The following is a 25,180-nucleotide window of genomic DNA, read 5'->3' on the forward strand; positions in this document are numbered from 1 at the left end:
GAGAAGCAGCAAAATCCCACCCCTTCACAGTACAGATTTCTAGATACCAGAAAGCCTTCTACTCTAATAGTTTCTTCCCCAGAACTGCTAGACTTTAGAATTCTCTTCTTGCTCCCTTGACTGTACTGACATGCAGAAGTTCAAATGTAATGTGAACAGACATCTTGCTGCTCAACTCCCTACATAGTACCCCTGCAAATTATATCCCAGATAGTAGTCTCCTACACCAAAGTGGCACTGTGCTTTGTTTGGGATAAAAATGCAGAAAAAAAAGAAAAGGTCACTTACTGAATGGTTTTCTTAAAAAAGTAAAAAGAAACAGAATATAAAGCACTGAATGGTGTACGATTGTTTCTGAGATGACTATTAGTCACTCTGTTTAGAAACAATGTTGAGAGAAAATAGGGAACAAAAAATAAAAAAATTCAGAATAAAAAATAAAATGTTTGAAATTTAATACTTTTTTAAATTAGTTTTTTCATAAAAATTTTAAATAAGAATCTTTTCAAAATAATTTTTAAAGCAATGTTCTTTTTATTTATATAAGTTAAAAAAATTTTTTAAATGAGTAATTTAAAAAAATTAAATAAAAAAATATATCGATAATTTAAAAAATTAAAAAATGTATCGATAATTTACATATTAAATAAAAATATAAAGAAAATTCAAAAAGTTAAATAAAAAATGTATAGATAATTAAAAAAATTAAAAAATGTATCGATAATTTAAAAATTGAATTAAAAAATATATAAAATTCAAAAGTTAAATAAAAATGTATCAATAATTTACAAAATCAAATTAAAATATATCGATATTTGAAAAAAAATATATATATATTGATAATTTAAATAATTAAACTAAAGAGTATATTGATATTTAAAAAAAAATTAAATAAAAAATATATAAGAATAATGTGCAATCGTTTCTGAGACGATTTAAAGTATTTTATTTTATTTACTTTTAGTTGTGTCCATTCTGTTTTATTGTCAATTTGCTCCAAATATTTAACTTGTTTTTATTTAACCTTTCATTATTTGTTTCAAATATTTACTTATTCTTACAGATATACTATTATTTGTCAAATATTCCATTTGTAACTATTTGGCTTAACTATGCAAACTGTATAGTTAAACTAGCTAATGTACTCGATTCTTTTCATAGGGCCCAAATCTATTAAACAATAACAACTAAGAACACCACAATAATTTCCACTCAGTTATATAAATCACAAATCCCTAATTTGTTTTGTTTTTAACTTTCATTCATCCCAAACAAAACAATTTTCACTGGAACATAAGAGGTTATTTTGAATTATGAGCCATAACTATGGAAACATTCTAAATGGGGAATTGTGCAGCAAGGTGTTTGTTCACATTACATTTAAACTCTGGGAGACATAGGGCAGGATACAGATTTGAGGAAAGAAGTTATTAAAGTAGAAAGTCCTTCAGTATCAATGCAGAGGTTAGGGTTGGTCAGGGTATTTACATCAAGGAAGCACCAGTACAGAGAGTTCATCAGAGTACTTTCCATTAAAGTATTTGTTGCAACATTTTTTATATAATTACAGGGAATGATTTTAAAAATATTGTAAGGTTCTATTTATAAACTCTGGCAATAATAACTGACCAATTAAATGGAGCCACGTTCTGCTATCAACCAATCAGAAACCAAAGTTGCTCCATAAAAATATTGAATCTTTTAGCATTCCAGCACATTTTTGTTTTTGTGTCCACATGAGAAAGATTTTTTGCTCTTTGCCTGCAAAAATTTAAAGTCCAAGACTTATACAAAACAGCTACCCACTGAGAACTCTTCTTCTCAAGGATTTGTACAGATGGCTACCCATTGGAAACTCTTCTGAAATTAAACATGGCTTTCAGTTCAAGGGTACTTGTAAAACAAGCACATGCAATATTGCAGCGATGGAACAAGGGTTGGAACTTAGCTGATAATGTGGGACCTATTAGATTGAAGGATCTTTTTTTTTTCTTTTTTTTTTTGGACCTGTCTAGGAGGGAGGGGCTAGTAGTTCGTGCATCAGCCCAGATGTGATAACAATACTCCGTGTGTGGGTGAATGATGGCTTTATAGAGATATAGGATGCTGGCAGGTGTGAGAATTTTGCAAAGTAGTTTTTGTGGGTTAATTTCTTTCTTTCTCTACAATTCTTAGACAATGGTGGCACAGAAGCAATTTTCCAGCAAGATCTGCTAATGCATTTATTGTGGGGCTTAGGGTTAGGATAGGGGAACCAGCTCAGTAATACATTTCTTTAAAACTATAGCAGGGATACGATCAAGTGCACTTGCTTTGAAGTTTTTTTATGATATCTAGGTAATAGAAAGAAATGAACTTGGGAAGGGTCGGGATTAGATCATTTTAGTGGTGTGTCAGTTCATAAGATAAAGTTTGGGAGGGAATAGTTTGTAGATTACAAGGTGGAGCTAAATGAGGCAAAGTTTTTGGCAAGCAGTTTAGGTTTTTTTAATTTTTTAAATCGTGCATATTTTTTAATTTAATCTTTTTAATTATCAATATATTTTTTATTTTATTTTTTTTTAATTATCCACATCGTTTAATTTAACTTTTTTTTTTATTATGAATATGTTTTGTAATCCAATTTTTTTATTATCAATATATTTTTTTTAATTATCAATATGTTAATTTAATTTTTTAATTATCAACATATTTTTACAAGTTTTTAACTTATACATACGTATTTTTTAAATTGATAATATTTTAAAAAATTTCACCTTATGCATATCTTTTAATTTTATTGTTTGTTATCGATATATTTTATATATATATATATATATATATATATATATATATATATATGACTTTTTCAACTTATACATACATTTTTTATTTAATTCTTCAAATCTTTTATATTTTCTTTTACATTTTGAAATTATCCATATATTTTTTATTTATCTGTATATTTTTTTTATTTTAAATTATTCATATAGTTTTTTTATTAATTTTTAACTTATATAATTAAAAGGATAATGCTTAAAAACTAGGTTTTTACAATCAATCTATATATCTATAAAAGTGAAAATGTCTGTCTGTCTGTGTACACAATAACTCTGTCAATTTTCAGTCTACAGACTCGAAATACAGGATATGGAGATTTAGGAAAATCTTTGTAATCCATTTTCGGACAAAAATTTGGCTGTTAAGGGGTCAAAGTTCAACGATTTAACCTTTGAGAACTCTACCAAACTCCCCGGACAATATTGGATATAAACAATAAATAATTTAGATATAGGTTCCTTTGACATGGATCTAACTTAATAACTTGATTTGAGCCCAAAACAATAAATGTTAAGGGGTCATAATAGGGGTCAATGTTAAAAAAAAATTTGACGTCTGCGGTCTTTACCAAATTACTCAGACAATTTCTGGTCTAAACATTTGAAATTTTACATAAAGGGTATTCAGAAATAGGGCAAGCTTTTTAATTGGTTTGGGTCGAAAATTTGAGCTACCAATATAAATGTATGTTTGCATGTCTGCCTAAAACCTTCGACAGAGGCGACGGATTTTCACAAGATCAGTATCGTTTTGAAGCTCGACCCTTCAGACGACAAATACCAAAAAATTGGCTAACAACATCAATTTCTTCACCCTCAACTGGGCACTTTTCTACAGGGAGGGGTCGCTTTTTTCACTGATATTTTCGAAAATCATCCCCTCTTTTCGATTGTCTAGCCTTAATTTAAACCTATGTCACTTCCGGTTTGGTGGTGGTCGTAACAGCAAAGACGTCACGTTTTTTTCCCTCGTTCTTTTCCTCCTTCGCGGTACGGGTTCGAGCCTGCCTTCTTACTACCACTTTTTTTTGTTTTTGCTCAACACACACCTCCAAACACCCAGGCAACGCCGGGCACCCATGCTAGTTTTTATGAAAAAAGAAGCTGATACGTGTAAAAATCATTTCCTTTTCATTTCTTTTGGTCCAACAACAACAGGTGCTCTCGGTGTGATGTACAAATTTGGCATCGGTGTTCAAAAGGACATAAAAGCAGCCTTTATTTATCTGAAGAAAGCAGCTGCCCGGGGTAATGTCTACGCGATGGGTGTCCTCGTGAGACATTATTATAACTGCAAACTGTTTACGAGCGCCATAAACCTAGCAACAAGGTAAGTGACCTTTGCTGCAGAAGTCTTCAATTCGCGTACTCTATCCTCGATTTTTAAAGTATTCTTAATATTATAGCTGAGACCCGTGTTCATAACCAATATTTTAAAGTTTATATATTTAAATCTCCTTATATGTGATATGGAAGCCTTTAAACTGTCTATTCCTAAATATTTGCAAAGTTTGCATGCATGCGTGTGTGCATGATGCCGTGCCTTCGTGTTTGAGTGTGTTTTGTGTGTGTGTGTGTGTGTTTGTTGCATCAACCAGACTACGCCACGGCAATGCATGGTTTGGTGGGTACAACTAGTGTGTGTGTAATATATATATCTATAAATCTATAAAAGTGAACGTGTCTGTGTGTGTGTCTGTGTCTGTTTGTGTACATTTCCTTACGCAATAACTCTCAATTTTTAGTCTACAGACTCGAAATTTGATATACAGGGTACTGAGATTTTGAAAAATCAATGTGATCGGTTTGTGGCCAGAAATTTGGCGATTAAGGGAGTCAAAGTTCAACGATTTGACCTTTGAGAACTCTACCAAACTCCTCCGACAATTTTGGGTCTACGCACTTCAAATTTTAGATATAGGTTCCTTGGACATGGATCTAACTTAATAACTTGATTTGAGCCTAAAACAATAAATTTTAAGGGGTCATAATAGGGGTCAAAGTTTTTAAAAAATTGACCTCTGCGGTCTCTTCCAAATTACTCAGACAATTTCTGGTCTAAATATTTGAAATTTTACATAAAGGGTATTCAGAGATAGGGCAAGCTTTTTCATCAGTTTGGGTCGAAAATTTTCAGTTACCAATATATAAATGTATGTATGTATGTCTGTTTGCATGTCTGCCTTAAACTTAATAGAGGCGACGGATTTTACCAAGATCAGTATCGTTTTAAAGTTCGAACTTTCATACGACAAATATCGAAAAATTGGCTAAAAACATTAATATTTTCCCCTTCAACTAGGCACTTTTCTACAGGGGTGGGGGGTCACTTTTTTCGCCGATATTTTTTAAAGTTATCCTCTCCTTTAGATTGTCTAGCCTTAATTTAAAAAAATGTCGCTTCCGGTTTGGCAGTGGTCATAACAGCATAAACGTTAGGTTTTACCCCGTTCTTTTCCTCTTTTGCGATACGGGTTCGAGCCTGCCTTCCTACTACCACTTTTTTTATTTTTTTATTTTGCTCAACATACACATCCAAACACCCGGGCAACGCCGGGCTGATATGCTAGTATATATAATATATATATATATATATATATATATATATATATATATATATATATATATACACACATACAAATTATTTTTGACTTTTATATATTTTTAATAAATACATAAGAATATAAATATATAAAGTACTAGTAATAGTAGGGGGTGATAAATAGTATAATGGATTCATCCGATTGATACACATACAACAGATTGGTAAATTCAAAATACATCCATTTTGAATTTGGAGAAAAAGACGAGTGTCACAGGTAAAGAAGACATTTTTTGATAGCATGGATACTTTAGCCAGATTAATCTGAAGCAAGAAACTAGATCAAATATTCAGAACATGTTTTTTTTTCTTATGATTAAGAGAGGAGGTGTTTGATCAATACTGCTGGGGAGCCATGATTTAATATACTGTTTTGCTTTTAAATCCGTGAAACAGTTTCAAGATAAACAACTGATGATCCCTGAAATAATATTAGGAGTATTGTGAATTCAAGAAAGCAAGTGATTGCAGGTGATTAAATGACTTACTGACTAAATAGTTTTCTAACGAATGATAAAAAATATAAAAATTAAATAAGTTTTTTTTTTATAGTCTTAAAGGTCAAAATACTTCCAAGACTATATATATATATATATATATATATATATATATCCTGACCCATATTGATGGCTGAGAGCTATAAACATTCATCTCCATGGGTATACCTTTTATGCACATAATATTAAATAATAAAAAAATATATATCCAATAAAAAAATAAGGGGCGACTCATTCATATATATATATATATATATATATATATATATGAATGACAAAAAAAAAAACTTATAGCTTTTTAATAAACGCTAAGGTAACAAAAAAATACATAACAACATTTCAAAGCTGTTAATGTTGCTAAAACAACAAATCTTATCTATAAGAAACTAAAATTTTTAAATCTGCATATAAGAAAAAAATAGAAATTTTATTATCCGACAAGGAATACTAAATTAAAAAAATCCTTACACTGTGGAGTTTCAAAGAATGCCTTCTTCTCATCAGAGGAACGATAATAGCGCAATAAAATGATGAAATGCTATTTCAAGCATAAAATGAAACTGCAACATTTTTGCATAAAAGAAAATGTTTTTGAAATTGCATAGCAAATGGGAGTAGATATAGCAACAAAAAGGTAGGGGAAGTCAATGGAGATCAGCAGGTTGAAATCCATATTTGGTAATATCCAGATGCAAATCCAAGACAGGTAAATCCAATGAGATAAACTGAATTCCAAGATAGTGAAAATCGAAAAAAAGTTTGAAGAAAAGTTAATAGACAGAAAGGATATATATTCTAATAAAAAATATATTCCTTTCAAAATAAAAGTTATTCTGAAATAAGAAAATCAAAACGCAAAAGTCTGAGTTCCAATTAAAAAAAAAACATTCTTTTCATAGATGGGTTCAAGAGGAAATGAAGAAACAGGAAAGAATTTTACTAATTTTACTGCATTGAATGCAGGAGAGAGTATATTTAAGATCTTCTCCATTTTTGGATAATCGGACTTTTTCATTTGATTTGGATTGTTTGTATAAAAATTAAAAATATTTATATCCTGTTTTAAGTTTATTCTCGTACTAAACTTATAATTCTTATATATATATATATATATATCTTTTACTCCAATAGTTTCTTCACAAGAACTGCGGGTCTTTGGAACTCCCTTCTGGGATTCTGCTTTCCCAACTGCACTGATATGCAGAAGTTCAAGTGTAATGTTAACAAACATCTTTCTACTCATCTCCCTTCATAATGACCCTGCTAATTAAGTCCCTGATAGTAGGCCCCTACTTCAAAGTGGCACTGTGCCTTGTTTGGGGTGAAACTTGAATTAAAAAAAAAATATATATATATATATATATATATATATATATATATATATATATATATACCCTGAAAGGATGAAACTCTAATGTCTGTAGACATTTAATAATTATTATAGTAAATAATAACGTCAGCCCTTTTAAGAAACTTGTTTTTTTTTTATCAGTTGTAATAAAGTCGGTCAACTTAGCTAATATGCGCAGATCGTCATATAATGATTAGATCACTCTGACTGACGTTAAAAGCATTTAATAAGAATAAATTTTTAATTTCAACTGTATCATCTTTGCTAATGAAGCCAGACATGAATTCTGTTCTCAGGGTTCGAATCTCTCGACTGGCGTTAATCGTGACACCCTGCACTGATGATTCCCGAAAGGATGGAACACTAGTGTTTGTAGGTATTTAATAATTATTATAGTAAATAATATATATATATGTATATATATATACACACCCACACATAATCTTATCTTGATAAATTTTGCTTTGTTAAAGATTTACTCTTTGATAACACACATATGTATATATATATATATATATATATATATTGGATGTGATGTTTCGTTATATTCCGGCGGATCCACATGAGTTTGATGTTAGGTTTTTAGGTGCTTTCACAACTTCCTCCAAAGTGTGATAATGAAGCGGGTGAAAGTTTTTCATCACCTTTTGGAGGAAGTTGTGAAAACACCTGAATACCTTATATATGTGTGTGTGTGTGTGTGAAATAATGTTACATCTCACACAAACCGGAAGTCCAAGACTTTAGTTTCGCCCTCATTTGGTTGTATTTCGGTTGAACACAGACAAATTCGGGATTCAAAACCTGAAATTCTTGCATACGAGACACTTATCACGCACAAGAAAGATTATTATTAGTTAACACAGATCAAGTCAATCACGATGAAAAACAACTATGGAATTTGGATTTTAAATCCTAAGTTCAGATGCGTTCACCTGATGAGGACGATACTCAAATCTTACTAGGACTTCTGGTTTGTGTGCCGTCATGGTTCCTGTGAGTTGCGACATTGTTTAACTGTGGAAGTAATTATATCATCTCTCACATTGTGAAAATTTTAATATATCAGGCTGTCTGTAAAATACGCTTAAATATGATATTTTAATTCATGCAGTTTTCATATTTATTATTATAGAACCGATACTCTATTGATTATTATATTGTACCCAATAATGATAGTGATGTCATGATTTCAAAAGTTTTAAATACAATATGACTTGGGTGCCATCAGCTAGAATCGAAACCAAAACATTTAACGTTCGAATATCATTTGTTAGCATCTGAGTTAACAAGAGATGGATATCAAAATTTTAAAATTAACCGATTTTAATGCATAAAATGTATATTTGTGCATGCATAGAAGAACAGTTGCAGTTGACTTGTACCTACCAAGTTTTCATTTTCCAATTTTTACTCTTTAGCAACTTTCCTTATCAGCTAAAAACCAAATCAAATTTGTTCCACAGGTCCAAATCTCCTATATATCAAGTTTCAAGTCTGTAGACTAAAAATTGACAGAGAAGTTTGGTAGAGAGCGTTCTGAACAGACAGACGAGCTCATTTTTATATATAAATAGATATAATGAAATCAAAAGGATATAGTGTTTCTTTGATATACGCAATAGTAAATTTCAATCTAATATAAATACCTGTATTTATATATTGATAATTTAATCCCAACCGAATAAAAAAGCTCAATACGCAATAGAGAGTAGAGCTTATTATAAGAGAAAGAAATATATATATATATATATATATATATATATATTTAATTCAACTTCATTTATTTTAGTATCCAATTAGATCCACAAATTTTCACACTTGCTGAAATCGCCCATTTTTTAAGCAAATCAATTGATTGCCTGCTTTTGTCAGCAACTTAGCACACAATTTATTGCACTGTAGAGAACATACGGTTGACTTTATAAAATTAAGGAGGAAGTTTCATGGAGATATTAAATTCACAAGTACTCGCCAATCGCATGTATATTTCCATTTTTTGAGGGGGGGGCGGTTGCAACTCTTGCAGGGAGGTGTCGACGTCTCTTTACATACAGTGCTCAACATTGCTTAACGTCAGTGATCTAGTGAGAACCGGTGTGTCAACGTGATTATGTCGTAGATTATTTCTTGTTTAAAAGAAAAAAAAAAATTGTGTCATTTGTTATATTTTTAATTCTGTCACCATTTATTCATCGATTCCAAAGTTCCTAAAGTTAAATAAATTTTCGGCTAAATTTATAGAAAATACAATTAAAATTCAGCCTTTTGTTTTGTCCGCAAAAAAGTGATAAACAATTCTGTTTCAAAGTTCACTTACAACATATTCAATTTTGTTAGAAAAAAAAAAAGTGAGACTTTATTTTCAATTTAACAAAAACAAACGATATTTACTCCCGAAAATAAGTTGCAATTTAACTGAATCCTGTTTGTTCACGTTCACCCATAACAAAGCATGACGCCACTTGGACGTAAGGGCTACTATTTGGGATCATGCCTAGGAAAGATTAACAAGATGTTGGTTTACATTACATTTAAACTTCTGCGTATCAGTGCAGTCAGAAAAGCAGGTAGCAGGAAGGGAATTCCTAAGTCTACCTGTTCGAGGGAAGAAACTATTAGAATAGAAAGCTTTCCGACATTTAGCGACTTCAACAGTGAAGGGGTGAGATTTTGTTGCTAAGCAGGTTTGTCGGGCATATGTATGTCGAGGGGGCACAAGTGCAACAAGTTGATCAGAACACATTCCATTAAAATATTTGTAAAGCAGGCAGAGATGCAACATTGTGGCGATGGGACAGGGGTTGGAACTTAGTTGACAAAGTGGGACCGATTAGATTGGAAATTATTTTGACCCTATTCAAGAGAGAGAGGCTAGTCGTAGATGCGCCAGCCCAGATGTGACAACAATACTCCATACATAGTCGAATAGTGGTCTTGTAGAGGTACAGAATACTCTCAGGTTGAGCAGTCTTTTAGCTCAAAAGAGGAAACCCACCTTCTTTGCAGCAGCCTTTGCAATGTCCTCAATGTTTTTTTTCCAGTTCATATTGCCTGTGAATGTTAGGTTGAGGAGTTTGAAGGAAAAATTCTCAGGTAGGGTATTATTTGTCATGGATATCAGTGGTTGGAGAGGTTTCTTGTAATTGTTAAAGGAAAGTAGTTTAGTCTTACTAGCATTAAATTCATTTAAGGCCTCATTCTACTCTGTAGATCATTTTCTAACGATTCTGACAGATTTAGATTTAAATTTCTTTATTTACAAACTGAAAAAAAAAAACAAGTGAAGCATGTATGGTCCCCTGTGAGTGCACAGTGAACAAGGCATAAAAAAAAAATGATAAGTTCAGCATTTGTCCCCCCGCCCCCATTTAGCCCCAAAAGTTCCCAGGGGACGTCAAATCCTGGTGAAAATGAACAGTTTTAGGCCTTAACATATGTAAATTTGAGTTCTGCACCATGCAAAAAAAGAAATGACTAAGTCCATCGTTTGCCCCCCCCCCATTTAGCCCCAGAAGTCGCCAATATTTAAATTTGAGCAAAACTGCTAAATAGACATACACAGAAAATTTTGGACAAATATGGTAAAAGTCCCAAAAGATGGAGTGTTTTTATTAGCCCTAAAAGAGCCCCTGAGGTACACCCAAAAGTTATCGTGAAGTATAGACAAACAAAATTATATAGAAATCAGTTAGTTACAACTTTTCAGAAAGTTTTATAAAAGTCCAAGGCATCAATTTTTTTTTTTTTTAATAAGCACAAAAGTGTCAATTTTAGTCATTTTAACCCAAAAGGCATCCGTAGGAGGGGGGAGGGGGCAACCAGAGTTTTCCCGGAAAATCCGTTCTGTTACTTTTTTACTCATATCATGTTTAATGTTTGTGCAAAATTTTTAAAAATTCCAAAGTGTAATTATTGAGAAAAGTGCGGACGGATGAACAAACAAGGGTGCATTTACAGGTCCACCCTCCTTTTGTCAGGGAACCAAAAATGTAAAAATGTGTTCATTAATATCGTAAGCTGCTATTGCTGTTTGGCTTCTTATTGAAAAGTTCAGTTGGACAGGGGAAAGCCGATTAAAATATGGAAGGAAGTGATAATGATAGTTTAGAGAAAAGCGAACAAATAAAAACTTGTGCAACAGCGAGTGTGAGCGTGTGGAAATTAGCAGCAGCAGCGAAGGATAGCCATGCAAAGAGATTAGCAGCAGCAGCAGTGAAAAAACACATATGCAAATTAGAAAGTGCGCACGAGAAAAAGTAAAAAAAAGGAGAAAAAATGCAACACATGATCAAAGAGAAGCAAAGTGCGACGTTGAAGAAAATGGACGTGTAAATGCGAAGGCGAGAAATGGCTGGCGTGAGGTTGACGTGAGGTCCGAGAAGAAAAAAAGAAAAGTGTACGCTAGGCGAGATGAACGATGCTGAGAGACTTAAGTGCTGTCGAAACATTTATAATGGTAATAAAAAATTTTGTTGAGAAAAAAAAACAAATGCCAACTCGAATTTGTATTTATTTCTATTCCTGTTTTAATTGTATGTCTATTTGCGACGTAACGGTCACATTACACTTGGTTAGTTTGAAAATGAATTTCTGAAAGCCAGCCAACACTCGCTAGCAAGAGACGTTAACCTGAATATGATGGTGATGAAAGGTTACGGTTAGTAGATGTAGAACAGTTGAGGTAGCAGAGTCAGTTAGAAAGGGAAGACCAAGGAACACATTGGAGGAAATGATAAGGATGGAGTCAAAAAAAAAAAAAGTTTGAAGTTTGAAGAATATCAGAGGTTAGATCGGCCAAAACGTTGTTAGATTACCAAACAAGATGAGAACATTAGTCAAAGTCAAATACAAGTTATCCTCATTTAAAAAAATTGGTGGTGTTTTGAAATAGAACCCACCATTGTTTTAAGTCCTACATTTTTAGGAGTCTTCTCTGAATATAACGCCCCCCCCCCAGATGGGGAGGAAGGAACTTCTCCAAAGATCCGTCTCTAAAATGGAGAGAGAGAGAGAGAGATGGAGACGTCACTTCCATTATATCACATTGTTGCAATGGGTCGAAAGGTGTGAAGGTGCCAATCGATCGTACAATCAATAGACACGCTATCACTATGTCTTTATTCATTTTTTTTTGAGAAATTCATCTTTTCTTTTTCTTTCGCCAGGGTCATTGGAATCAGTGATTATAAAAAAGCAGCGGAAGATACTGAATGCATCCTGCAATACATCCTGAAGGGTGTGTCCTTGTCTGCGTTTTACATGGCCAGATGTTTGGAAAATGGCACAGGGATAAAGAAAAACATTGAAAGTGCTCAGAAATACTACGCAATGGTCAGACATAACTTTTTCTTTTGCTCTTCTTTTCCGGATAAGGAATTCTAATTTACAGTTTTTGGGCTAATACAGGCTGTCGTCGGAATAATATTTCGGGTTCTAGACTTGTTGTATACTCGTCTAATCTTTATGTATTTACATCAATTGAATTGTATGTAATTTCATTTATTCAAAACTATACTGCAGAAGAAAGAATGCGTCTGGGTTCTATTTGCACTATTTATATATACACTTGTGCCCGATATTATTCATACCCCTCGGATCTTTGAGATTTCTATAAGAATATTGCTCAAACCAGAAGGTAGACAATATTAAAGGGATTTCAAACAATAAATCAAGCATAAGCATTTAATTTAAACTCAACAAATAAATAAATTATGCAAGTTTGAAACAGTATACAAAGAAAAACAATAATGGCACTAGTTCAAAATTATTCATACCTCTCTTACTAATAGTCAATAGCATGCCCTTTATTCTTAATAACTGCCTGTAACCGTTTTGGATATTTATCAACAAGGTTTTTACAAGCATCAACACTGATTTTTTTACCATTCTTCAATGCAGTAGTTCTCCAAATCCCTCAAATTTCTAGGTTTCCGCTTTTTAACCTTAGTTTTCAATATGTGCCAGAGGTTTTCGATAGGGTTCAGGTCGGGACTCTGGCTAGGCCATTCCAAAATATTAATTTGATTATCCTCAAACCATTTCTTGACTATTTTGGCAGTATGTTTTGGATCATTATCCTGTTGAAGGACCCAGTTTGGTCCTAAATGGAGCTTCTCCGCATCCTGTCTAATGTTTTTCTGGAGTATCTCCAAATATTGCTCCTTCTTCATGGTTCCATCTATCTTGACCAAACTACCTGGACCACTAGCCGAAAAGGAGCCCCAAAACATTAGGCTACCACCACCATGTTTCACCGTGGGTATGGTGTTCTTTGGGTTGTAAGCTTCTCCTTTCTTCGTCCAAACGTAAGAAGCATCCATATGGCCAAACAATTCAATTTTTGTTTCGTCAGTCCACAAAATACTTGAGAAAACGGACTCTGAAGAATTCACATGGGTCCTAGCAAACTTTAGACGTGCTGCAAGATGTTTTCCGGTGTGCAATGGAGTCCTTCTTGGTCTTCTTCCTTTCAGACCATTTTCATGCAGAGTCCTTTGCAATGTTTGCCTTGATATTTTTATGCCAGAAGACTCCAGATTTTCTAAAATGTCCTTAGTAGTGGTGGTTGGATTTGCATTAACACTTCTTACAATATCCCTGGTGGCTCTAGCAGACAGTTTCCTTTTCCTTCCTCTACCAATCAAGTTGTTTGTTGTGTGGTGGCTCTGGAATTTTTTGATGATGCTCTGTACTGTTGCTGTAGGGACCTCAAATTTCTTGGAAATTGACTTGTAACCTAAACCATCCTTATGTGAATTCACAATTTTAGTCCTAAGATCATTACTAAGCTCTTTTTTCTTCCCCATTCTAATAATTTTTATTCTTTTATTGGTTTTCAGTTGATATCATTTTAATTTCTGAAAAATGCAAAAAACGAAATGAAATTAATCAAAGGTTGTATAAAAGCATTCAAAATAAGAATCAAACAGGAAACAAACAGTCAGAAACTCGATTAATACTGAAAAAATAAGGGGGTATGATTATTTTTGAACATTGCAGATTTTATAAATAGCTGTATATTTCTTTTATTACAAGTATCCCGAGATTTTAAAATGACGAAAATGATCAGAAGAGGTTTATTAAGAATATGTATCAATATGGACGTAAACAATAAATTCTTACAAAGTTACACCTAATAAACTCAATTTTCAAGGAGGGGTATGAATAATATCGGGCACAAGTGTATATATATATATATTTTTTTTTTTTTATTACATTTTCACCCCAAACAAGGCAAATTGCCACTGTGGTGTAGGGGGCTACTATCAGGGGCAGCAGCTACTGGGGCACTATGTAGGGATTTGGACAGCAAGATGTCGGTTCACGTTACATTTGAACTTCTGCATGTCAGTACAGTTGGGGAAGCAGGGACCTGGAATGGAATTCCAGAGTGTAGCGGTTCTGGGGAAGAAACTACTGGAGTAGAAAGATCTTCTACATCTAGGGATCTCTACAGTGTGGGGTGGGATTTAGCTGCCTGTCCGGTTTGTCGAGGGTGTCTACGTCATGGGGGCACAAGTGATTGCAGTTCGTCAGAGCATTCACCATTAAAATTCTTGTAGAACAAGCAGAGGGATGCAACGTTTCGTCGATGGGACAGAGGCTGAAGCTTAGATGCCAGTTCAGGGTCTATCAGATTGGCGACTCTTTTGAACCTTGTCTAGGAGCGAGAGACTAGCAGCAGATGCACCAGCCCAAATGTGATAGCAATACTCCATACATGGGCGAATGGTGGCCTTATAGAGGTATAGGATACTTTCAGGTGTCAGTAGTTTTCTAGCATGGTAGAGAGAGCCTACCTTCTTCGCAGCGGTCCTGGCAATGTTTTCAATATAATTGTTCCAACTCATCTTTCCTGTGAACGTTAGGCCAAGCAGTTTGAAAGATGTACTCTCAGACAAGGAGTCACTGACCATTGCTATTGGTGGCAGAGAAGGTTTCTTGTAATTATTGAAGGAAACCAGTTTAGTCTTGGCAGCATTGAATGTGACCATCCATTTTTGTCCCCATTCCACTACAGATTGGAGGTCATCCTTTAGTGTTTCTGCCATTTCTTTAGATATATGTTCATTTGTTTTCCTGTCATGGCTGTTATAGAGTGTGGTGTCCTCAGCATATATACCTATCTCAGAGGCAGTTTTGTCGGGGAGGTCATTAATAAATATTAGAAACAATAGAGGTCCAAAGATAGACCCCTGAGGCACTCCCGCATTTATATCACACTGTTTAGATGTACGACCGTCGAGGACAACCTGGATTTTTCTCTTATCTAAGAAGGATTTAATTATGTTAAGTATTCTACCAGTGATACCGTATGATTTAATTTTCCTGAGGAGACCTTTGTGCCATACCCTGTCAAAAGCCTTAGATATATCATCTCTAGAGCTACCGCTCTGCCCTCATCTGCTTTGTCCAGTAGCAGACCTCCCGGCATTGCCTAGTCATAAAATACGTTTAAATATGATATTTTAATTAATGAAGATTTCATATTTATTAGTATACTAGCCTGGGTGCTCGGCGTTGCCCAGTGTGTGTCGAGCAAAAAAGAAAAAAACGTAGTAAGTAGGAAGGTTCAAACCCATCCTGCGAAGGTGGAAAAGAACATGAAAAAAAAAAACATGACGTCTTTGCCATTGCGTCCATTGCCGAACCGGAAGTGATAAAGGTTTAAAATCAAGATTTAAAGATGGATCTCCATTCCGAACCTACCAGACGTTTACTAATCAGTAGCAAGGTCAAAAGAAAATACCTCGATTGCTTATCATCAAGTGATTAACATGATTGTGGTCAAGTGATTAACATGATTGCGGTCAAGTTATTAACAGCATCAACTGTCAACCTGAGTGGGTCAAATTCGAGTCCACAAAAAAAAAAATTTTCACTTAGAGATGTGTGCAACAAGCACTTGGGCCCTCCTGTAAGTACCCAATATTTTTCTAGAAAAAAATTCTTACTAGAAGGATATCGGGGAGGTGGGAAACGAATGCCAACAATTATTATCTGACTAGCAGGGAGACCTGATGTTGCCCGGGATTGAATGATGATCAACGAATATTTCACACTGCCATATTTTTATATTGTCATCAAAATTGTTGAAATCGCCTATTTTTCAATCAAATCAATTAATTGCTCTAAGTTGGGGACCCATCGCGCGGCATCTGGGGGGGGGGGATGATTCACATGCCTTCCCACACTAACTTAGTTCGCAATACGTTGTAGTCTACATTGCACTGTAGAGAACCTATTTTTGATTTTATAAAATTATTTTTTATATAGAACTAGGCTGGGTGTTTGGCATTGCCTGGGTGTTTAGAGGTGTGTGTTGAGCAAAAAAAAAAAAGTGGTAGTAGGCAGGCAGGCTCGAACCTGTACCGCAAAGTGACGTAGATTTAAATTAACGCGAGTCAATTTTAAAGAGGGGATGACTATCGAAAATAAGCGACCCCTCCCTGTAGAAATGTGCCCAAGTGAGGGTGAATGCATGAATGTTTTTGGCCAATTTTTGCAATATTTGTTGCCCAAAGGGTTGAGCTTCAAAACGATATAGATCTTGTGAAAATCCATCGCCTATGTCGAAAGTTTTAGGCAGACATACAAACACACATTTAAACAGATGAGATTTATATTATAGACTAGCGGAAGTACCCGGCATTGCCCGGGTGTTTAGAGGTGTGTGTTGAGCCCCAAAAAGTGTTAGTAGGCAGGCAGGTTCGAACCTGTGACACAAAGGCGGAAAAGAAAGTGAAAGAAAATGTGAAATTTTACTGCTACGAAGGCGTAGGAAGTAGAAAGTGTTCAAATTTAGCGATGTCAATCAAAATGTTGACTTGCTAAGTGAATGCAGAAATGAACGTTGGCAGTTCAGCTTTGTTTCCCCACGATGTTGGGGAAAAACAGCTCTCCCTTCTTGGGGGGGAGCTCTCCAAATGAATAGCAATTGTTTGATATGAAGGGTTTCCCCCAACATCAATCAAAGCTAATTGCTTTTCTGGAGGTCCCGGCCAAGAAGACCGGCGACTGACATTCGCTGCTATTAGTTTTGCTTTTATATGAAAAGCACAAACAAACACGCGAGAGGACAGAATAGCGTGAAATTTATGAAAGTCAATCAAAATAAATCTTGAAAATCTTTAAAACTTACTAAAAACTAAGGTTGAAAATTAATTATTAAAAAAAGTTTTCTATAAATTAGCAATTTTAGCTTTCATAATATGTTCTTTGCTTCCCTTGTGTTTTCGTCACACATGACAAAACAAACATGGCCGAAATCATTTTTTTGTTGTTGAATCATGGAAGTATGTGTTTTATGTAAGATTCCAGAAACATTTAATTATGAGATGATGATTAGATAGATAACATTGCTTATTGTATTTCAACAATAAAAACAGTAAGTTTTTTATGATTGACTGTCCTGCTTTCTGTTGTGTTGATTTATATAAACATTCTTTCCCCCTGGAATGTTTAATATTTCCCATTGTCTTGAATCCTTTGACTGATATCCTATCATATTTCTGGTCAAATTATGCATTCCATTAGACAATAGTGGAAAGTCCCGCAGTAAGTTATGTTTTTTAATGAAAAGTTTTTTGTTTGTTTTTTGTCGAATTTTGCTACAATAACAAAGAAGAACCTTTAGTACTTGATTGTTGTAACGCGATTTTGTTTCTCTTTTTTGCAGAGTTATGAAACGGATCAACAAATATACAGTGAACTTATTTACCAAAAACATTTCAACCTTTCATGAATGGACTTTGCTTTCAACGCTCTCTTTTTAAATGAGGACAAAAGAATTATCGTTAAAAGGAAAAAAAAAAAAAGGAAAAAATTTTTTTTTTTTTCCTTATAAAAAACAAATCTCTTTGCTGTCTGTGTCTCCAGCTAAAAGTCTGAAACTACCTAAGATACACTTGCAAACCATTGATAACCAGATCAACCCGAGAAAGTGATGTGTGAAAAAAAAAAATAAGGCAATATTTGTTCACTTGGATTTATTAAGAATTAAATTAATGCATTTTTTGATGAATTTTTTTTTTATTCCAGAAGAAAAAAAAAAAAAAAAAAAAATGTTTACTGTTTTAAAAAAATCAAAGCTAAAACTAAATGAAGCAGCTGGCGGCTGATGACTTGTTTTGCTATTAAATATTTAAATATTAAATTGTTTTTAACGCCAATGCATAATTAAAGCTAAACAAATTGTTCTGGACTTTTAAATTATTTCCAACGCCATTAATAATGTTTACCCATTCATTTCTTAACCGACCCGATAAATGTCACAATAACATTTACTGGGTTTCTGCTACCATTTTGTTTTGTTTCTTATTTTGAAGTGATTGTTGAGACTTCAAAAACACAGTGGCCATTTTTTCTTGTTCTTTGGTAGCGCTTAAAATTATTTGTTTTTCAAATCAAATAAACATTTTACATTAAATAAAAACACTAAAAACTTATCCAATTAGGTAGAAAAGTAACTTATCTTGCCTTTGATAACATTTATTTGTTTTTTGACATTTTTTATTTTTTTTGACAACTTTTTCGTACTTCTGTGGGTTGTAATACAGACTCGAAAGTCCAAATAGCTGAGTTGGTAAAAATTCAAACTGAAAATTTCAAGGTTTGGTTTTCCAATCATGATATTTGCTTTATTTGTTTGAAATTTCATTTTTTTTATTTTCTTCTATTAATGTAATATTCTCCATTTCTAAAAATAGTTAAAGCATGAATATCTAAAATTTAAGACTTAAGCTTAAGGGGTCTTAAGAAATTCAGGGGATCTTATTCGATTGAGGTTTAATGATTATGTATTAAATTTAATGTAAATTTGAAATATTGGAATTTGCACATAGGAAATTGTGTTCATATTTTGAACCTTAAAAATCTTTTAAAAAAAAAAAAAAAAAAAAATTGGGGGGGGATATCTAGTGATGACTAATATCAATCATGAAAATTTCACAGAATTCAGAGTTATCTGAATTTTTATGAAGGGTTTCTCCTTTGCATAAAACTAAATATAGCTCACATTATGATCCCTTACATATAACAACTATGCTTCAAAATTCATAATCATCAGTTAGAAATTGACTTCCAAACTTACTCTGACCAGGTCTTTATTTATCCTTCGTTAATTTCTTAACTGAACTGTTTCACACCTAACACAAGAACTGTCATCCATTCTTTCAACGTGGCCATACCATCTGAGTTTTCCGCTCTGCACACATCTCTCGCTACTGTCCAAATTTAATCATCTTTGGAGGGCATCATTGTCTTTCAACCACACATTACACAGCTATCAGATTATTCTTGTATTATTACTCCTCATGCAACGCATGTCCTCAACCCTCACTCACCAGGTTTCACTTCCACGCACCATCACACTGTACACATGCTTCGTAGAGTCTTCTGTTGGTTGACAATGGTAACACTCTGCTGGTTAGTAATGATAAAAGTTCCTTGAACTTATTCCATCATTCCTCACTTTTGCAATCACATTGTTTGAACTTTTAATTTTGTCATCTCTGAAAAAAAAAAAAAACTTGTAAACGGTTTTAATTTTTAAATTATCTTTTTTAGAGCCCCCCCCCCCCCAAAAAAAAAAAATTCAGTTCTTTAATGAAATCAACTTTTATGAGTATGCAAGGAATGACAGCCTTGTCTACGATTTTGAAAAAATGGTCAAGAAATGAAGGGGGATAACCCAACAATAATCCATACTTATGTTGTAATGCCTACTAATTTCCATTAAATGATTAAAAATGATTTTCTTTATAAAAATAAAACTACTTCATCGATTTACTTGATTTTTGAAATATGATATTTTTGTTTCGTTATGGATACGTATATAATAAAGATTTTTCTTTAGTTTTTTCTTTTTTAAATATAGAGAGAATTCTGGAAAAGAACCAGAACTGTAAAAGGATTAGACATATTAAGATGTTTCTATCTGAAAAAGATTAGCTTGATGGACAAATTTCCCAACTTTCTTTAGGTGTGATCCATTTCAGAAAAAAAGTGTGTAGGGAGGGGGTCTTATTCACCAAATGTTATGGATGATAAGAAAAGAGGAAATTTGGCAGGTGATCTTGGGAAGAGAAACATCTGATGGGTCGCACATACGCAGATTGAGTCATGTGAGGAATGCGGGACTTTCCACTATTGTCTAATGGAATGCATAATTTGATAATTGATATCAGTCAAAGGATTCAAGACAATAGACAATGGGAAATATTAAACATTCCAGGGGGAAAGAATGTTTATACAAATCAACACATCAGAAAGCATGGCAGTCAATCATAGGGAGAACAAGCTGACACATTCTTAACCACTAAGCATCCATGCCACCCTCATGCACTTTCAAACACCTGTCTTAACTGTAAAATCCAGAACTGCTGTTGATGTGAAATAAAGTAAAATATTATTTATAGATCAGCTGTGTTGTGTTTTACTCGCTGTCAAGGTGTATAACAATGACAAATAGACTGAAAAAAGCACATTTGAACGGCTGCAGCAAATATAGTTTTTCAAGGACCCATTTTTTCCGTTGTGTCTTTGTGGTACTGGTTCTCTTCTTTATTCTTAATAAAATAAAATTGGTCACGATACCAAAACTGGTGTGTTATATATTTGTTGCAGTTAGTCGTTCAAATACTACTATGGCAAGTGTTATTCAGAATTGTCTGATCTATACCCTGCTTTCTTTGACTCGTTGGTCAAGAAGTCGTCATCAATTTGTTTTCGTACCTCATTGTAATACAACCTCCTATTCCAGTAACGTCTTTTCAAGGACTGCAAAATTGTAGCACTCTCTACCTGCTCACTGTTTTCCTTCTTCCTTCAACCTTGATCTTTTCAAGACTAAGCTCAATAGGCATCTTCTGTATTTGCAATAATCTGTCATTTTTGTTAGCGCCTTACATCAAGTGGCTTCATGCCTTGTCTCAAGCAATTTCCATTAAAAAAAAAAAAATGTGATTTTGACTCCTCATTTTTGGCTGAAAGAGACTGCATCTCCTAACCACCATCATATTTTGGGATCAACAAAGAAAGGTGGTGTAATGCCTGGGATGAAATAATGAAAAACTTTACTTACCTTAAATGGAAATGAACAAAACAGAAAATGGATCTTTATGCTCACATTGATCATGTTCGACACACTGGTTTCAGTTAGATCACCAAAGTTAAGCAACAATGAACCTGGTCAGTACTAAAATGGGGGACGATCTGAGAATACCAAGTGCTGTATGTGCTCTCTGCTTATCTCTGCATTGTTTCCAGTTGTTTTGGACTTTTCCTTGTTATTGGAATCAAACAATGCTGATTTAGGAGAGGTGTGGTTGGAGATTGTGCAACCCTTGCTTCACAATTATATGCACAGCCACCTTCACATGCGAGTATCCATTGCCTCTTGAGATTAAACGGCGGCAATGATGGCTCACATTTTATCTCCATATTTTATATTAAAATCTGTGCATCTTGCTTTATCGCAATTTAAAATTTTAACAAGCTGAGCATGCAGGGTCCCACTCCATGAGTGAAAAATTTACTTTCACCATGATTAATGTTTGTGCAAAATTTCAAAAAAATCCAAGGTTATTAAGAAAAGTGCGATCAAACGAACAGGAGTGCACTCCTTCGTAGGAAAACCAAAAAAGAATTACTCGTAACAAAAACTTGTACACTCTTTAACCCTTATCCTTGAGTGGCCTCTGGGCCTTGATAATGTGGTGATGCCTATGTAAAAAAAAAAAAAAAAAAAAAAAAAAAAAAAACTTCTTTCAAAATTAAAAAACGGCTGTGTTGGTCTTGTGGCTTGGGGAAAAGCATAGTATCTGTTCTGATATTACACTTCTTTTCTATCTTTAGTCAGTGAAATTCTTCCAGACCGAGACAATTTTTATTCCAATCTGGAGTACCTCTTTTTGGGAAACAGAATTTTTTTTTTCTCATATAAAAAAAGCTGACCTTGTGTTTAACTCTGCCCCCTTTCAGGGAGACAAGAAAAGAGAGGAAATATTGTTAAACTATTTAAATCTACCATCATGAAATGTCATGAGCCATCTAGTAGATGAGCATCTAGAGCAGTGCTTTTCAACCAGGGGTTCCGCAATTTCTAAATTCGAACAAGGAAAAAATAAACAGAATGTTAAATTCAATTTTGAAAATCTATTTTACTAGCAGGGGTGCCCGGCGTTGCTCGGGTGTTTGGAGGTGTATGCTGTGCAAAAAAAGCAAAAAAACAAAAAAAATGGTTAATTTTTTAAAACTTTGACCCCTATTATGACCCCTTAAAATTTATTGTTTCGGGCTCAAATCACTTTATTAAGTTAGATCCAGGTTCAAGGAACCTATATCTAAAATTTCAAGTGTCTAGACCCAAAATTGTCGGAGGAGTTTGGTAGAGTTCTTAAAGGTCAAATCGTTGAAATTTGACCCCTTAACAGCCAAATTTCTGGCTGACACCCGTCACATCGATTTTCCCAAATCTCAGTACCCGGTATTTCAAATTTCGAGTCTATAGACTAAAAATTGACAGAGTTATTGCGTAGGGAAATGTACACAGACAGACAGACACACAGACAGACACGTTCACTTTTATAGATATATAGATTATTATACGCCTATTTTTGAAAAAATCGTTTAAATATACTAAGATTTACATAAACTTGTTACATTTGAAAAATTAATTTGTTTTGTCACTATTAGGTTTGTTTTTATATATTCTTACTTTGCCTTGCCATAAAATATGCTGAAATATGATATTTTAATTCGTCCAAATTTTGTATATATTATTATAGAGTCGTGATTTCCAAAGTAAAAAAAAGTATTTGGGTGCCGTCAGCTAGAATCGAAACTGAAACTGTAGCATTCAAAGCTCGTGATGTTACCACTGTACCAACGTAACACACTTATTAAGTGATTAAAACTAAAAAATAAACTAAGATGAATGTACACAATGTTTAACGATTTTTTTCAATTTTGACCCATTAAAAAAATTTTTAATGGCTACAAAAAACAATTTTAATGGCTAAAGATCCATAAAAGAACGGCCTGTAAAAATCCACTCATTTGAGGCTCCTAGCACTGCTTTGCGACTTTTAGTTTCAGAGGATGATATAGGGGGCTACTATCAGGGACCTTAGTTGCAGGGGTACTATGTAGGGAGTTTAGCAGCAAGATGTCTGTTCATATTACACTTGAACTTCTGCATGTCAGTACAGTTGGGGGAAGCAGGAAACCGGAAGAGAATTCCAAAATCCTGCAGTTCTGGAGAAGCTATTAGAGTAAAAGGATTTCTTACATCTAGGGATCTCAACTGTGTAGGGGTGGGACTTAACTGGCTAAAGATCCAGAAAAGAACGGCCCGTAAAAATCCACTCATTTGAGGCTTCTAGCACTGCTCTGCGACTTTTCGTTTTGGAGAGTTTGAAAATATGGAGACAGACATATAGCCGTTTATATATTAGATTATAATTTTCAACACTAAAAGAATTATATAGTCAACACTAAAAGAATTATAAAGTCAACACTAAAAGAATCTAGCACAATTGCTGTCAGTGAAAGATAAACTTTGTGTGCGTTTGTCAAAAACAATCCAATCTTAAAGAGTTGCGCAAGAAACACCCAGCTCAAGTTTCCCACATCAAGTTTTTAATAAGAATAAATGTCATCTATTCAAATATGTACAATTTTTTTTCCATTCACAACAAACATGTACAATACTTTGAAGATGAGTATTTTCATTTCATTTTTTAAATGCTGCTTTCTTTTGTTGTTTTTTGCATAAGACAACTAAATTATTGCACAGGGGTTCCATGAGCCAGTGGAATGCTTCCGCTCCACCAAAAAGGTTGAAAAGCACTGATCTAGACCATCCGGGAATGGGGGGGGGGCTACTCTAGTATACACTCATATTAATCGGTTGTTGGTCCTAAAAAGCTCATTCGTTTTTTAATGTTATTTTTTCCAACCAACAAAATATTGTTTTATATTGTTGTTTTTTTGTCCTATGTTAACATTTTTTTTTTTTCTTTTATTCATTGCAAACAAAAACGTAAGGGGTTAATATTTGGGATCATATCTATAGGACACTATGTAAGGTATTGAGCAGAGAGATGTCTGTTCAAATTACATTTAAATTTTTGCATATCAGTACAGTCAGGGAAGCAGGAAATAGGGAGGGAATTCCAAAGTCTAGCAGTGCTAAATTTTTTTTTTTTTTTTTATTAGATTTTCACCCCAAACAAGGTACGTTGCCACTTTGATGTAGGGGGCTACTATCAGAAAACTAAGTTGCAGGGGCACTATGTAGGGAGTTGAGTAGCAAGATGTCTGTTCACATTACACTTGAACTTCTGCACCTCAGTACAGTTGGGGAAGCAGGAAACCGGAAGAGAATTCCAAAGTCCCGTCATTCTGAGGAGGAAGCTATTAGAGTAAAAGGATTTCTTACATCTAGGGATCTCGACTGTGTAGGGGTGGGACTTTGCTGCTTGTAGAGTTTGTCGGGGTATTTTCGTCGAGAGGTACAAGGGCTTGTAGTTCGTCAGAGCATCCACCATTAAAATACTTGTAAAACAGGCAGAGGGATGCAACATTTCATCAGTGAGACAGGAGCTGAAGTTTAGATGAGAATTCGGGACCTATTAGGTTGGCGACTTTCTTTTGAACCCTGTCCATGAGTGAGAGACTAGTAGCAGATGCACCAGCCCAAATGTGACAGCAGTACTCCATACATGGGCGAATGGTGGCTTTGTAGAGGTACAGGATACTTTTAGGCGTAAGTAACTTTCTAGCACGATAGAGAGAGCCCACCTTTTTTGCAGCAGCCTTAGCAATAATCTTGATGTATCTATTCTAACTCATGTTTCCTGTGAACGTTAAGCCAAGGAGCTTGAACGAAGTGCTCTCAGGTAAA

General features: G+C 34.0%; 1 protein-coding gene across 1 annotated transcript in view; it reads left to right on the forward strand.

The window, feature by feature from the left end:
- The window catches only part of LOC145242703 (LRP2-binding protein-like), a 57,979-nt gene extending 39,691 nt beyond the window's left edge, over positions 1–18,288 (forward strand). The window contains exons 6-8 of the mRNA XM_080105835.1: positions 3,978–4,149; positions 12,438–12,603; positions 17,951–18,288. Of these exons, the coding sequence (XP_079961961.1) occupies positions 3,978–4,149; positions 12,438–12,603; positions 17,951–18,016 (404 nt within the window). The 3' untranslated portion in view covers positions 18,017–18,288. The remainder of the gene's footprint in view (positions 1–3,977; positions 4,150–12,437; positions 12,604–17,950) is intronic.
- The last annotated feature ends 6,892 nt before the right edge of the window (positions 18,289–25,180 follow it).

This window comes from Euprymna scolopes, chromosome 21, assembly GCF_053919585.1.
Source record: "Euprymna scolopes isolate OS-2025 chromosome 21, ASM5391958v1, whole genome shotgun sequence".
Lineage (NCBI taxonomy): Eukaryota > Metazoa > Mollusca > Cephalopoda > Sepiida > Sepiolidae > Euprymna > Euprymna scolopes.